The 16,665-nt window shown below is 49.3% G+C and overlaps 1 protein-coding gene across 2 annotated transcripts in view; it reads left to right on the forward strand.

The window, feature by feature from the left end:
- The first annotated feature begins 45 nt into the window (after window positions 1-45).
- The window catches only part of Tbc1d22b (TBC1 domain family, member 22B), a 56,094-nt gene continuing 39,474 nt past the window's right edge, over window positions 46-16,665 (forward strand). Inside the window, exons 1-2 of one of the 2 annotated variants that reach the window (XR_005497331.2) lie at window positions 46-246; window positions 14,104-14,160. Coding sequence is in view for 1 of the 2 variants with exons in the window: in NM_001025059.1 (NP_001020230.1) it covers window positions 191-246; window positions 14,104-14,160 (113 nt within the window). In the remaining variant the exon portion in view is untranslated. The remainder of the gene's footprint in view (window positions 247-14,103; window positions 14,161-16,665) is intronic. The other variant, NM_001025059.1, reaches the window with a different exon arrangement.

A 16,665-nucleotide genomic window follows, 5' to 3' on the forward strand; every position in this document is an offset into this window, starting at 1 on the left:
ACAGCCCACCAATGGCAACGGCGCTGGGCGGGGGGAGTGCCCACATCCAAGATGGCGCCCCCAGGAGCTGGGAGCGGGTGACCGGCGGCGGGGAAGCGGCCTGGGCTGGCCCTCAGATTGCGGGGTCCCGGGGGCCTGTCGCGGGGCGCCCCCGTGACCCACTGACCAGGCCTTCCCCCGGGCCAGAGCGATGGCCGCCGAGAACAGCAAGCAGTTCTGGAAGAGGAGCGCCAAGCTGCCGGGGAGGTGAGTCCAGGACGCTGAGGGGAGTGGGGATTGGACCCAAAGCCTTCCAGATCTTGATCTCTGAATCCCGCCGTCTTGGGGCGCCCCCGAGGCCGGAGGGCTGGTGTCGGGGTAGCCCAGGCTAGAGCAGCTGTCAATCAGAGGAGCCTGGCCAGCTTGGGTGTGGGGTGCAGTCTAGGGTCTGGGGGCGGGGAACCTCAGCTTGGAGGTGTCAGGGAGCCCGGTGTGAGGGGCAGAGGAGTTGGGCGAGTTGACATTGTCAGTCTGGCCTTGGAGGGCCACCTGCAGACCGCTTTCGACTTTGTACCGAACTACTCAGGGGTCTCCAACAGCATGGGTGGCTGCCTGCATGAGGGTGGATGGCCCCATGGCCTTGGGTCCCAGTCCATCACCTTCCTGTTTTCTTTTTGTACTCCCCAGGGGTTCTGATGGGGCAGGCCTGCAGGGTATGAGCAAGGGAAAGTGAGGGGGAATTCTCAAGCCTGACCTTACTTTGTCTTGAGTTGGTCCTTTCTCATTAGAAATTATTACAGGGTGGCCACAGGGTGGAGAGTAAGTTACTTCTGACATTTTCTAATCACTTGCGCAATCCCTGAGAAGTGATGTGCTTTTAGTGTAGATGCATTAAATTCTCTGAATCCTCAGTTTTGTTGGAGAGCAGGCCTCCTGAGTGACTGACTTATTTTCTTAGTGTTTCTTTCTCTTCTTGGTGTATGTTGACATTCTGAACAATTGTCTGTCTGTCAGTCAGCCTTTGGATTACTGGCTCAGTTTGTTTTGGGTGGTGTCCTGAAAAGTGAAAGCCCTATGTGTTTTCACTACTGGGTTTAAGATTTCTGCCAGTCACAGGCTGCTTGGTGTTAGAATTTGTGTCTGATCATGGCCCTCAAGTGTTATCTTTCCTTAGTGATTTGCCTGTAAGTCTTTTTGTTCAGGTGTACTCCTTTGACTTGTGACCTCGATCTCTTACCCTCCTCCTTTCTCTCCCCCCTCTCTCTCCTCCCCTTCTTCCTCCCTCTCTTCTTTCTCCCTCTTTCCTTCTCTCCATCTCTCTCCACACTATTGAGGACGCTCTACCACTGAGCTGCACACAGCCCCCTCTCTTTAAGTGAAAGAGAACCGAGAGTCAACCTTGGCTGTGTAACTTTTCTGAGCTGTCATTAGACACGTGGAGAAAGTTTAGGGACCAGGTTTTAGCAACTCGTATTAATATAATACCAGGGGAGGCAAGGGTAGCTTTGGTTTGAAGTGCTGTGGGGGTTAACGGTGTTCACACATTGAACAGTGACACCGTGTTTTTAGATAAGCTCCGCTTCCTGCCACTGATTTCTTTTTCCTTCCTGCTTGAGCGAGCTCTCCAGTCGCGCTGACTGCTCTTCTCTGGGAGTTTGCTACAGAGGGATCATGACAGTTTGATATCCTGAGATAATAATCGGTGGGGGGAAAAACTGGTTACGTCAGGAAGCAGGGGTGAGGGCAGTGGGAGATGGGCGATCTTTGTGCCTTTGGACGGCCAGATGTGGTGCACTAATGGTCTTTTGTTTCCTTTATTTCTTCTACTGGCCTATGGGAAGTCAACTTTTTAAAAAGTACTACTTTAAATAATTACATTTATTTATCTGTTTAATTAGTGTGTGTGTGTGTGTGTGTGTGTGTGTGTGTGTGTCTCCAAGGGTGTGCACTTGTGCATGTCACAGTGTTCAAGTGGAGGTCAGAGGAGGACAATTTACAAGAGTCAGTTCTCTCCTTCCACCATGCGGATCTCAGGGATTGAACTCAGGTCATCAGGCTTAGGGGGAAGCATCTTTATCTGCTGAGCTGTCTTGACGGCCCAAAAGCATTACTTTTGCTGGAGTAGGTGGACTCTTCAGTTTCTCCAAAGCTCTGGCTTCCTCTTTTCATTTTGAAACGTGGAGCCTTGGCGGCGAGAATTTTGGAGTCCGGGTCATCATGATTTATCATTGTTGTTATTATTTTACTTTTATCATCATCGTCGTTCAGATCCTCTTACCTGCAGGAGTCGCAGTCTACCTCAGCTTCAGTTTCCTTCATAGGGGAATAAAATCTCTTCCCTCAGAATCATCCGAAGGCTAACGGGAATGCCCTATTTGTATAGAACCCATTGTAAAGAACCTAGGACAGCGTTTATTTGCTACACAGTACTTGCTCCATAAATAGTCATTATTAATTACCCCCTCGTTATTAGAGCAAGCAAACATTTAAAAGGATGTTTCTCAGCTCCCAGGACTAGTTATTTGTCTTTTTTATTATGGAGGCATAAAAATGTTGCCATGATCCATAAACCACGATCCATACCTTGCCTGGCCAGGGGAGTGTTATCCCCTGTACACGCTCGTCAGAGAGCCCCAGAGCTCAGGGCTGTTGGGAAAAGCTGCTGTTCGTTCCCATAGAAGGCATTTTGGTTCCAGAACAGAACTTTTACATCTGAACTCTTCCCAGTCTGTGGAAGAGGCGTTTCCTCGTGATTCAGCCGATGAACTAGCTAGTGCCAGGTCCTCAGAAGTGTAGAAAGAAAGTTACTTTTCTCTTCTTTGCAGTTTGAAAGGTGAGAAAAGTGTAAATTGTAGCTGGTTACTTTCAGTTTCTTTGATCAGGATGGAGAGACCTTAGTGACAGCTGGAGTAGAAATTTTGTTCGAGCCTACAGCCTACATTCCAAAAAACAACAACAACAACAACAACAAAAAAAACAAAAAACAAAACAAAACCCAAAGTGGGCCAGAGAGATGGCTCAGCTGTTAAGAGCACTGGCTGCTCTTCCAGAGGTCCTGAGTTCAATTCCCAGCAGCCAGTAGTAGTTCCGTAATGGGATCTGATGCCCTCTTCAGTCATGCAGGTGTACATGCAGATAGAGCACTCATAGACATAGAAATACATGAATAAATAAACCTTTAAAAGAATAAAAACCCAAAGCATTCTTTAAATTTTGTTTTTTTGTCACTATATAGCCCTGGTTGTCCAGGAACTCAACTATGTAGACCAAGGCTGGCCTTGAACTCTTTTCTATTTTTTTATTTTTCGGAGCTGGGGTCCGAACCCAGGGCCTTGCGCTTGCTCTACCACTGGGCTAAATCCCCAACCCCGGCCTTGAACTCATAGAGATTGACTTGTCTCTGCCTCCCTAGTGCTGAGATTAAAGGCATGCATCAGCACTGTCCTGCAGGTTGGTTTTTTTGTTTTTGTTTTTTTGTTTGTTTGTTTGTTTGTTTTGTTTTGTTTGTTTTTTTGAGATAGGGTCTTACTAAGTTTCCTTAGCTTTCCTAGAACTCACCGTATAGACCAGGCTGGTCTCAAACTCAGAGAGATCCACCTGCTTCTGCCTCCCGTGGCTGGGATCAAAGGTGTGCGCCACCAGACCAGCATATTTTTATTTTAAATGTTCAAGCGTTTTGCCTTCATGTATGTATACCACATGCACACCTGGCGTTGGTGGCAGAGTTGAATCAAAGCGATTTGGATGCCCCTGGAACTGGAATCATGAATGGTTGTAAGCTGTTATGTGGGTGCTGGGAACCAAACTTTTGGGTACTCCTCAAGAGTGATGGGCGTGCCTAACCTTGGAGCCATCATCATCCCCTCCCCACCAAATTTTTGTTGGTCTGCATTTATGTAAGTGGATCACGTGTGTCAGGGCCTGCAGAAGTCAGAAGAGGGCAGTGTATCCCTTGCTCGAAGATGACTGAGAGCAAACATGGCTGCTGAGAACTGAACCCAGGTCCTCGACAAGAACAGCCAGTGCCCCTAACCACTGAGCCACTTTTCCCACCCTTGATTTCAAGACCTTTCTGAAAAATATTTATTTTTTAGACAGTGTCTTATTATATGCTCTTGTTAGCCTCATTGTGTAGATCAGGATGGCCTTAAATTCACTGAGATCCAAAAAGGTGGAGTGCACTTTTAATCCCAGCCCTCGGGAGGTGGAGGCCGAGGCAGAGAGGCAGAGAGGCAGAGAGGCAGAGGCAGAGGCAGACAGATCTCTGTGAGTTTGAGACCAGCCTTGTCTACAGAGTGAGTTTTAGGACAGCCAAGGCTACACAAAGAAACCCTATCTTAAAACAAACAAACAAACAAACAAACAAACTTCATAGCGAGCCATCTGTGCGAGTTTCAGGACAGCCAGAGGCACATGGAGAAACCCTGACTTAAAACACAAAACAACAATAAACATCACAGAGATCCGTCTGCCTCTGCCCCTGGACGTTGGGATTAAAGGTCTATGCCAGCACACCCAGCATAGGTACCGTATTGATGTGTAGGCAGATAGGCAGCATGCGTCACTGTTACAAAATGGACCTATGTGCAGAATGCAGACTCAGTAACCTGATTGCCCGGGTTAAAATCCCAGTTCTGACACTCTCCAACCAGGTGACCTGCCTCAAAAACCAAACCGAACCAAAACTAAAAAACTAAAAGGGTAGTCAGGGCGTAGCTCAGTGGTAGAGCACTCATCTGAGACCTTGAGGTCAAGGGTTAGTCCCAGCACCAGGGAAATCCATTCTAGCCAACGTAGTGGTTGGTGACTTGGTCCAGTGTCTTCAGTGGCTATAGGACGTTCACACCCCACTCCCTCCCAACCCTGGCTCTATCCATTTAAGTGTCAGGAAGTGGCTAGACGCTGGGACAAATACCTTTCGCAGCTGCGCCATACGCAGCCAGACCTCGAAGCGCTACCCCCAAGTTTTGCAGGGACAGGCATGGGAGGCAAGTTAGGTGGTCCCTGTATTCACAGTGAGCAAGGCAGAGAGGGCTGAGCCGTGACAGAGAGGAGGAAAGAACGGTCGAGTGCAGATCCTTGAGACTTTGCAGATCCTTGACTGTGGGGAGTAGGGAGAGGGAGGAGGGGTCACTCGCAAGGACTGATCCTTAGAGAGGCAGTCAAGTGAAGAGGCTAGTGGACAAAGGCACCTACCACCGAGCCTGAAGATCCCAGGACCAGAGTAATAAAAATTAACCCAGGTTTTCCAACAGAACACTGAGCTCTGCCATACTTGATTTCCTTACTTATGGAGTGAGAGGCTTAGACTGAGTAGGCCTTGTGAGTAAGCATCACATGTACACGTGGACCAGGCATATTTGGCTCTCGGGAGCAGACTTGAGGGCTGGTACAGAAGGTGGGCTCTCCTGTGCTGTCCTTTTGAAAGTAGCAAATCACTGGCCCGGGTGAGCAGCTGAGTGTGGCAAAGTTGCCAAGCACTAGAACTCGAGGCTCAGACCCCTCCCTGTGGATAAGAAAAGTGAGGTCAGGCGGGAAGATGGCTTTCCCGGGTCACAGAGCGTACTTTGGGACTCCCTGCCCCAGTGCCCTGCCTCCCGGTGCTTCTGCAGTCTACAGAGTGTGGATACACGTCACGAAGGGCATAGGAGAGACCAGGGCAGTGTGAGCTGCTTGCCCCCCTCACTCCTCCCCGCCCCCCGGAGCTGGGGACCGACCCAGGGCCTTGCAGTTGCTAGGCAAGCGCTCTACCACTGAGCTAAATCCCCAACCCCTGCCCTCCCTCACTCTTGTTTCTAGGCCTCCTGCTAGGCTTTCTCTTGTTTTGCTAGTAATTTTTTTCTGAGATGTTATTGTCTTTATTTTCTGTGTTTGGGAGTTTTGCATGCACAAGTGTCTGTGCAGCATGTGCGTGCAGTGCCTTGGAGGACAGAGAGGGCACTGGAGCCTCTGGATCTGGAGTCACAGACAGTTGTGAGCGTCTGGATGCTGGGATTTGGGTCCTGGTCTTCTGGAAGAACAGCCCGTATTCTTACGAACAGAGCCATCTCTGCAGCTCCCAAATGTATGCCATTAAAGTCAAGGAGGGCTGGGGATACGGCCCAGTTGGTAGAGTACTTGGGTAGTACGCACGAAGAAGTGCTGGGTCCAGTTCCCAGCACCACATAAAGCCAAGCGGGATGGCAGTGGTGCACGGTTGTAATCATGGCACTGTGAGGGCGAGGGAGGACGGTCAGAAACTCAGGCACAGCCTTAGCCTCATGTGGAATTGTAGAGAACCCTATGCTCCAGGAGTATCACACGAACAACCAAACCAAACCAAAGGGAGTCATGGTTAATATTAAGGTTGAGGTTATTAGTATTAAAAGAAGCTGAGGTGCTGGCCCCCACTCTCTAGAATCTTAGAATTTGTGCAGGGGAGCAGGAGGATCAGGGGTTCAAGAACAGTCTGGACACGGGACAACATGAGATGAGAATAAAACATTGTTGGTGAGACACTTGGGATGGAGCAGTCTGGCCCGCACTGGGTTCTGCCCCCTATTGGTGGGTGAGGGAGAGAAAAGAAAAAGTTGAGAAAAATGGCCGGTTCCTGAAGTACATGGTCACCCATGTACTTTTAACCAAGGTCTCTCCCTGTCCTTTGGTCGTTTGTCATAGCTTTTAGGAATCTGATAGTAGACCAGTGCAGTGGCCGGTGTTTGCACAGGCAGGTCTATTATATCCCATTCTTGACTTGGAAATGTTTTTGCTGGTAAAGTAAGTGACTACAGAAGCTACTGAATTATTGCCGAAACAGCCAACCTTGAAGCCTGGAAGACTGCACGGAGCAGCAGTGTGAATGGAGTCCCATTGCCAAGTTCTTGGCATTTAAAATGGGCCGTTCTATTCTGGTGTTTGCTCAGCTTCCGTGTCTGCTGGGTCTTTCCCACCAAGGCTTCCCCAGTGTCGCAACTGGGTAAGAAACCTCTGGCAGCACTTTTTGTGGGTTTGCCTTCTCTAATGCAGCAGAGGCTAGCCCCTTGGCTACATGTTGTCCATCCAGACAGAGCATGCGTGTTCTCTGGGCGCATGTAAGTCTGCAGTTTTCAGGTACCAGAGAGGAGGCAGCTGACGCAGAGAGCAGGCCTGTGGAGTTCTCACTTTACCCACTCAGGCTGGTAAGTGCCCGCTGGTGCGTGCTGCCTGTTGACACGCCACGAGGAAGCCACAGAGGCCACAGCTCCCTAGAAGCTGATATCTGCCCCGTGTTGGTGCTCCCCCAGCTGAGGAGAACAAACGGCTGGCTTTCCGGTTCTTCCACTAAGCATATGTCATGTTTGTGATCAGATAAAGTAGACGTGGAGCTGGGTGGAAACAGCCAGGTGTGGACTGATCCTGCTGGGCTGGGCCTGGAGCTCAGTGTCAGCATGCCTGCCTCTGGGAGCTGAAGTCCTGGGTCTCTCCAGCATCACAAGATGAAGAAGAGGGGAAGGGAGGAGGGGGAGGGCAGAAGAGGAGGAGGAAGAAGTGGGGGAGGAGGGGAAGAGGAGGTAGAAGGGGAGGAAGAGGAAGAGGGAGACCCATAGACATTAATTAGGGCTAGTGAGTGTGCTCAGTAGCTAAGAGACTTGCTCCCACAGCCCTGACAACCTGGATTTGATCCCTAGAACCCACGGTGGGAGGAGTGATTCCTGAAAGTTGTCCTCTGACCTCCAGCTATACGCCATGGTGTCTGCACTTACACACAGTGCACAAGAATCACAAAGAAAAGAAACGAGAGAAGTGTGGAAATGGACAGAGGGTCCCTGTACCGTGGGGCATAGCTGGCTGCTAGGGAAGGACCGTGACAGACATCAGTCAGGGTCTCCCTAATGATTTACATCTTCTGGGGCTGGAAATGTGGAGTGTTAGCGAGCAGGCCTGTCACCCGTCACCCGTGGGTGTGTACTATCTTTTCCTTACACTTTCCTTTCTGCCTGAAGATGCTTTTACACTTCAAGCAATTAAGTAGAATCTTATACTGTAGTCTAGGCTGGCCTGGTGTACTCTACATAGCCAAGGCTAGCCTCAGCCTGCTTAGTTCTAGAATCGCAGATGTGTACCCAGCCACCAACAGGGTAGAGTGGCAACCAGCTTGTCCCAGCACTGAGTGTGTGGTTCTCAAGGGGCCTGGCTGGCACGGGCTCATAGATGAATTATTTAAAATTTTTTGAATTATTTTGTGTGCATATATCTGGGGCAGAAAAGATTGTCCGGTCTTCTGGAAATGGAGTTTTGAGCTACCATGTGGGTGCTGGGAATTGAACCCTTATTTTCTAGACGAGCAGCCAGCACCCTTAACCACTGGGCCAGCTCTCCAGGCCCTCCTAGGTGAATTGTCAAGTCAGCAAATGGGCACCTTTGCTCTCCCGCTCTGCAGTCTGTCTTCGTCAGGCCCCTGTGATAATCTTGGTTTCTCTTCCTTTTATAACTTCCCACCTGTCTTCATTGAGGTTCAACAAACTGATTTATTATACAAAGTGTCCCTGGTTCAGATACATCATAGTCTAGTTCAAGAACACGCTAACAAATTCAATTTAGGCCCCGATGCCTCTGCTGCTGTGGACCGTCATTTATCAGAGCCTTTCTGGCTTTGCCAGCACATTAGCCAGCCTCTTTGAAAAATCGTCTCCTGGGAGCGGACGAGCCTCCTCCCTGGTAGTCGATGGCTTCTGGCCCTTACGGTTTGGTATGCCTTTTCTCAGAGAGGACGTGAAGACCTAACTTTCTAACCGGCCCAGTGGGATCTTCTGCCTTGTAGCGTTTATCTTAAATGAAACTTGAGATTTCAAGGCTTGAACCTGGGAGGTTCTGCAAATGTTAAAATGCAAACTGTGGTCTCTGGGTCTCCATGTTGTGTTTTAATTTTTGTTTTTGTGTAAGTTCCTTCTTCTCTCTGTGCACTAGGCTTTCCTTGTGCTCTGGTACCTCTTGGATTTTTCCTTTCCTTGTCCTTGGCCTAGGAAAGGAAAGGAACCCATCACTAGCCTTTTGGAGTTCGCACTTGTATAGTGCTCTGTGGCACAAATCAGCTGTCTTCCAGAGAGGCTAGGGAGTCGATATTTCTAGAGCAGAAAAAATCCAGAACTCAGACTCACACGTGAGGAGATTTCCTCTGACCTCTAGAATGAATGTCAAACAAGTTTGAAAATGCCATAATGATCTCTAATATCTTATATGCTTCTCTAAAAAATAAAAATGATATCCTGTGGAAATGACCGACTGGCCTGGATTCTTTTTGGGAAGCATCTTGAGGATTTCCTCTATCATAAAAAACAAAAATGTCAGTGAGCTTGGGGACTGGAGAGATGGCTCAGTGGTTAAGACTGCTCTTCCAGAGGTCCTGAGTTCAGTTCCCAGCACCCATGAGGCGATCTATCTGTAAGTCCAGTCCAGAGTATCTTATGATCTTATGCCCTCTTCTGGCCTCTGAGGGCACACATGTACGTGGTGGATATGTGCCCACATGGATGCAGACACACACACACACACACACACACACACACACACACTCAATCCTATTCTGTTTTCTAAACACTGGGTGAGGATTAAACTATAAACGTGGGAGGGAGGAAGCAAGTCAGGGTGTCTTGGCAGTGTGTGCTGTTTTCTTGTGTGTGTGACCCACCCCACAGGCTGCTCCTCACCGCCAGGAGCTGTGCTGCGCCTCCCAGCCCTTTCAGACTGTGAGTTTGTACCATATTAAGGTGCTGCTTGTAGATGCCGCTGAATCAGAGAGGGACTCGTTTGCAGGGGGAGCAAGTGCTCTCCCTGAGGCTGGGTCCACTCTGCAGCCTTTCACCAAAGCTCTCTTCCTGCCCCCCACCCCAATTATAAGATACAAACGTGAACACCTTTCACTTTTAGTACTTTTGCAAAAATAACTGATGTCATTATGCTTAAAGTTGTGCATCTGTGATGCCATTCCTGGTTGTCAACTTGACTACGTCTGGGTGAACTAAACCCCAAATGGCTGGGCACAGCTGTGAGGAACTGATAGCCCTACTGTCTCTCCTTCCTTCCTTCCTTCCTTCCTTCCTTCCTTCCTTCCTTCCTTCCTTCCTCCCTCCCTCCCTCCCTCCCTCCCTCCCTCCCTCCCTCCCTCCTTCCCTCTCTCCCTCCCTCCTTCCCTCTCTCCCTCCCTCCCTCCCTCCCTCCTTCCCTCTCTCCCTCTCTCCCTTCCTTCCTTCCTTTCTTTTTTTTCCAGATAGAATTTCTCTGTGTAGCCCTGGCTGTCCTGGAACTCACTCTGTAGACCAGGCTGGCCTCAAATTCAAACAATCCACCTGCCTCTGCCTCCTGAGCACTGGGATTAAAGGTGTGTGTCACCACCACCTTGCTGACTTTTTTTTTTCCTTAATCTTTTGAAGTAGGAAGACTCACTTTTTTAAAAAATGTATTCTTCTCTTGTACAATACATCCCGACTGTAGCCTCCCCTCCCTCCACTCTTCCCACTACTCCTCATCTTCCCTCCCCCTATCCCCTGCTCCTCCATTTCCCTTCAGAGAAGAGCAGGCCTCCCAGTGATGTTAAGCGAACCCAGCATAACAAGATGCAACGAGACCGGGCACAGACCCTCGAATCAAGGCTGGATGACGTAACCCAGTGGAGGAAAAGGGTCCCGAGAGCAGGCAAGAGTCAGAGACACCCCTCCCCCACTGTTAGGAGTCCCACAAATGTCCCAAGCTAACAACCACAGTGCGAATGCAGATGACCTAGCAGGGAGAGACCCACGCAGGCTCCATGATTGTCACTTCAGTCTCTGTGATTCCCTACGAGCCCTGCTTAGTTGATTCTGTGGCCATGTTCTCCTGGTGTCCTTGATCCTCCAGCTCCCACAATCCTTCCCTCACCTCTTACAAAGGGTTCCGTGCGCTCCTGCTAAGGTTTGGGCGTGAGTGTTAGCATCTGCTCCCCTCGCCTGCTGGAAGAAGCCTATCTGGGTGTCTGAGTGGACACTGATCGGGGAACAGCAGAATATTAGTGACTCCGTCACGGTTGGTTCTGCCATGGGTCTCTCCGCCATCCAGCTTAGTTCCTGGCCATCCAGGCAGAGGCTCCCGCCTGTGGCTTGGGCCTCATGTTGGCTACTCTCTCAAGCTCTGAGCCACCATAGCCCTAGGATATCTTGCCGGCAGGACAGGTGTGGGAGCCTCAGCAGGGAACTGAAGATCACCAGTTCAGGATCCGAATCCTCCGTCACTAGGAGTCCTCACTAGGGTCCTCCTCATAGGTTCCAGGAAGTTTCCACATCACCCCCTAAATGCCCCTAAATGCCCCTCTAGTGAGGCATCTCTCCCCGAGCTCTCACCCCCATCTCTCCCTCCTCAACCTGATCCTTCCTATTCTTACCCCAATCCACCATCAAATCTATTGTATCTCCCCTTGGGCCCCTCCTTGTCACTTAGCCTCCCTGGGTCTGGATTGTAGGGTGATTGATTATCCCTGACAGCCAATACCCACTGATGAGTCAGTAGGCACCATGTTTGTCATTCTGGGTCTGGTTGCCTTCCTCAGGATAATTTTTTTTCTAGTTGTTTTGTCTGTTCACCTGCACATTTCTGCATACCATTCTTCTGTAACAGCTGCGTAATAATCCACTGTATAAATATTCCAGTGTTTTTACCCATTCGTCAGTTGAGGGACATCTGGTTATTTTCAGTTTTCGGCCATTGTGAATGAAGCTTCTGTGAGTGTCCTTGTGGTAGGACGCCCAAGAGAGGCGTAGCTGGGTCTTGAGGTAAATCTACTCACAGGTTTCTGAGGAGCCGCCACACTGATTTCCCCATGGCTGTGCACGTTGGAACTCCCACCAGCGATGGAGGAGTGTTTCCCGTTGCTCCACATCCTGGCCGCTGTCACTTGTGTTACTGATCTTAGCCCTTATGACAGGTGGAATCTCACGATAGTTTTGATTTACATTTCCCTGATGACCAAGGGTGCTGAACATTTATTTCGTTAAGTGTTTCTCAGCCATTGAGATTCCTCTGTTGAGAATTAGGGAAGACCCACCTCTGCTCTGGGCCACACCTTCTGCTGGCGTGGAAGCCACGTCTCTCCGGCATGTCCATTCCTTCACTGGCGTTAGAGCCTACTTCCTTATGATTCTGGTGCCTACTGACGACCAGCCGAGACATCCAGCCTCTCGGACTGAACCACCACTGGATTCTTGGACCTTCCGTTGGTAGATGGCCATGGTGGAGCTAGCCGGACCGTGGCCTGTCAGCCATTCTAATAGATCCCTTTCTTTATACATAGATTCATTCTCTAAGTCCTGTTGCTCTAGAGAGCACTGACTAACACGGCACCTTGGGCAGTTTAGCTGGTACTTACCTCATGTCCGTGGGGCAGAATGGTCTCTTCCTTCAGGATGCTCGGGATTTATTTATTTATTTAACTAGCTCCTGCTGGTAAAGATTGGTTTCTTTCGGGGTTGGGGATTTAGCTCAGTGGTAGAGCGCTTGCCTAGGAAGCGCAAGGCCCTGGGTTCGGTCCCCAGCTCTGGAAAAAAAAAAAAAAAGAACCAAAAAAAAAAAAAAAAAGATTGGTTTCTTTCCAGTTCAGTTGGTCTCTGGTTTTTTCTTCTCTCTCTCTCTCTCTCTCTCTCTCTCTCTCTCTCTCTCTCTCTCTCTCTCCCCCTCCCCCTCTCCCCTACCTCTCTCTCCCTCTCCCTCCCTCCCTCTCTTTCTCTCTCTTTCTCTTTCTTTCTTTCTTTCAAATAATTTCTCTCGAGGCTATGGTGGTGGCACACACCTTTAATCCCAGCACTCAGGAGTCAGAGGCAGGAGTCTGAGGCTAGCCTGATCTACAGAGTGAGTTCCAAGACAGCCAGGGCTACACAGAGAAACCCTGTCTCGAAAAACAAAACTAACTAACTAAATAAAGAGTAAAAAAATTTACAATATGGACTAGACTGTGCCTACATTTATTGCAATCTGATAACTTGGAAATTTTATGTATTCTAGTGATTGTGTCTGTAACTCCTTTTGGATTATATTTATTTATTGTGTATATGTGTATGTGTGGGTATGTGCATGTCATGGCACATATGTAGATGTCAGCAAGTACCTGAGCCCCCTTGACAACCTCAGGTCATTTTTATTGTGACGTATCATACCACAGAATGTGTTATGGCTTGATGGATAGTAAAACTTCATTTCCCAGAAGCCCCTGTGTCTTGTTTGTTCCCACCCCTTTCCCATCACAGAGGGCCACTCCCTCTCAACTAGCCATTTCTTGTTTTGGGACAGGGACTCAGTGTGTAGCCTAGACTAGCCTTGAACTCACAATGTAGCACCGGCTGGGGTCAAGTTCGCAAAGATCCACCTGCCTCTGGCTCCCAAGTACTGGACCGCCCAGACAGACAGACACAGTGTTCTCTCTGTTACTTACACATGATTCACGTTGTTACTCAGGCCCATTCCCCAGTGTCACTGCTAAGGCCTGTGCAGTTAATAGGTTACAGTTTGTCCTTAGAGAGGGACATTGAGGGGTTGACTTCTCCTTCAAGACTCAGAAGAACCATCCTGATCTGAGTGGTTTAGGTTTGCCTCCTGATACACACATCCTTTGTATTTTCCTTAGGGTAGATATTTGGGGGGGAAGGGGCTAGACAGATGGTCCAGCAGCTCCCAGCATCCACACAGCAGTTCATAACTGTCTGTGAATGAAACTCCAGAGGATCTGGTGCCCATTTCTGCTGCCTTGGGCACCAGGTACAGAAGCAGTTCATAGACATAGATGCAGGCAAACAAACACCCATGAACATAAAGAGACCGACCTTCCTTCCTCCCTCCCTCCCTTCCTCCCTCCCTCCCTCTTTTCCTCTCTCCCTTCCCTCCGTCCCTCCCTTCTTCTTTTTTTTATTTTTGAGACAGGGTTTCTTGGTGTAGCTCTGGCAGGCCTAGAACTCTCTATGTAGACCAGACTGACCTGGAACTCACCGAGATCCTCAAGGGCTGTCTTGAAGGGTAGGCTACTGTCTTTGGAATGATGGGGTGCCATCCCTGGAAGCAGGCTACTTCTCCAAGTCCCATAGCTCTGTGTCTCACCAGGCCCACAGTGGCCCATCAGCCCTCACTGAACCTGTGTCTCCCTACTTTCAGCATTCAGCCCGTGTATGGAGCCCAGCACCCTCCTCTGGACCCTCGGCTCACCAAAAAGTAAGTCAAGACCTTCTCCCGTCACTCACCCGCCCCTCCAGTTTGCTGAGTGACGGTCTCCTCCCTGGCCTTTCTATCTGCCTCTCTGCCCAGGTGAGCCAGGAGCAATCATCTCACTGTGAAGATTCTCACTGTGTAGACCAGGCTGGCTTCAAACTCAGAGACCTACCTCCCTCTGCCTTCTGAGTGCTGGGATTTTTTTTTTTTTTTCTTTTTTCTCTTTTTCGGAGCTGGGGACCGAACCCAGGGCCTTGCGCTTGCTAGGCAAGCGCTCTACCACTGAGCTAAATCCCCAACCCCGAGTGCTGGGATTTTAAAGACACGTATCACTCTGCCTGGCCAAAGGGGCAGTTTTTAAAAAATTGATTTTGTATGTATGTTTGTTTGTATATATGTATGTAAGTAAGTATGTATATATGTGTATATGCATGTATGTATGTTTGCCTGAGTAATGTATATGCACTGTATGCATCATGTAGGTGCATACGAGGGCATCAGATGCCCTGGAACCGGAGTTGCGGGTAATTGTGAGCCACCATGTGAGTGCTGGGCACTAAACTCCGTTCCTCTACAAAATCAAGTGTGTTTTGGTTTTTATGTTTGCTTTGTTTTTTTCAAAACAGGGTTTCTCTGTGCAGCCCTGACTGTCCTGGAATTAGCTCTGTAGACCAGGCTGGCCTCAAACTCAGAGTGATCTAACTTGCCTCTCTGATTAAAGGCGTGCGCCACCATCACCAGGCCTAGCAAGTGTTCTTGACCTCTGAGTCACCTCTCCGGTCCATGAAGGAACTGTTACTGAGACAGGGTCTCCTTATGTAGTGAAGCTGGCTATTTTTAATTGTGTGTGTGTGTGTGTGTGTGTGTGTGTGTGTGTGTGCGCGCGTGTGCACATTTGTACACATGTGTAAATGTTCACAAGTGTGTGTGGGCACCCACATAGGGAGGAAGAGGGCACTGGATCCCCTGGATCTTTGACGCTATAGGCAGTGGTGACTGTCAGACATGGTGAACTGCGGTTGTCTGCAAGAGCACTGATTACTCTTAGTCAAGCCATCCATCTCTCCAGCCCCATGGGAGCTCTTTTTTAATTAGACAGACAGACAGACAGATAGACAGACAGTATGAATGAAATGAGTGAATTCTATATAGGAGGTGCTTTTAGCACTTTTACCTGCTTCCTTCTGAACGTGACGTGCTGTGAGATCCCTGAAGCTGTGGTGAATGACGGCGGGAGACTAGACGCGTCCACTCAGTGGCCTGACAGCAGGGTCTTATCAGGTTACGCATCGCAGCCCGGTGTTGCTGTAGAAAAGCATCCCATCTGGGGTTGGGGATTTAGCTCAGTGGTAGAGCGCTTGCCTAGGAAGCGCAAGGCCCTGGGTTCGGTCCCCAGCTCCGAAAAAAAGAACCAAAAAAAAAAAAAAAAAAAAAGCATCCCATCGCCCGGGGACAGATGCTGGAAGAGCCCGTCCGGCTAGTTCTATAATTGACCGAGAGTCATGTAGTCAACATGGAAATCCCCCGTGCACACATTGTGTGTGCAGTGGGTACACTTACGCTCAGTTCCTTCCCCTTACTGTGCCTACATCAAGTGTCCCCTGGTTCTGTACCGAGGGCAGATCCTCAGGAGTATGGCCACGGCACAGACTGAGCAGCAAACTTCTGAATAGCTTTGTTTTAATGTTTCACGTGTTAAAGTGTAAAACCCAGGACACCTTCCCTGCTCTCTCCATAGAGTCACACCGTCAGTCGGCTTCACAGATACGAATGCATTAGCTCTAATTCATGGCTTCCCCTTCTCACGTCTGCCCTGTCTTGGTATTAATGATCTCGATCATGGGGCGGCGTGAGTGCAGCAGCAGACCGTTTTACAATCCCAGGTTGTTGCCGTAAAACATTTATCGCCCTTGTTTTACTACCTTTGTTTGGAGCTTTGATTGCTTTCTCTGCTCAGCTCCAGACCATCATTAATTACCGTGTGCTTAATCTCCATCATAGTAGAAGCTTCCACAGCTGGCCCTTAATTATCTAAACTGCAGGAGGACGCTAAGTCATCTCCTGTCCATGAATACCGACTCCAATTTGCTAAATTATTACTATTAGTGGCAGCATTGCCTGCCATGATTTTTATAGCTCAGATAAAACTCGTGTTATTGCTGGGCAGCCCCGTCAGCCACTTGCTGGCGTGGCAGACTCCTAAATGGATTGTCGGAACCGAGGCTGCGTGGCAGGTCCCACCTCCGGGTTACAGCACAGTGAAGCCTGGGCGGGGTTGGGAGAGATACGGTTTGCTTGAATGTCTCTAAATTTCCTACTCGCTTTACCTCAATTAACCATTGCCAGACCTTTTCTAATGTAATTCTGAGTGTTGCCCTCGATATGTACGAATCTCATGTCAAAACAGAGCCAAAGCAGTTCTGGAAGCAGAGCAGCATCGAGGTGAAGCAGGGTGATGGTGTCGGATCACACTCGGCAGCTCTCCTGTTCCAAGCAGCATAACCGGTG

The sequence above is a fragment of the Rattus norvegicus genome, chromosome 20 (assembly GCF_036323735.1).
Source record: "Rattus norvegicus strain BN/NHsdMcwi chromosome 20, GRCr8, whole genome shotgun sequence".
NCBI lineage: Eukaryota > Metazoa > Chordata > Mammalia > Rodentia > Muridae > Rattus > Rattus norvegicus.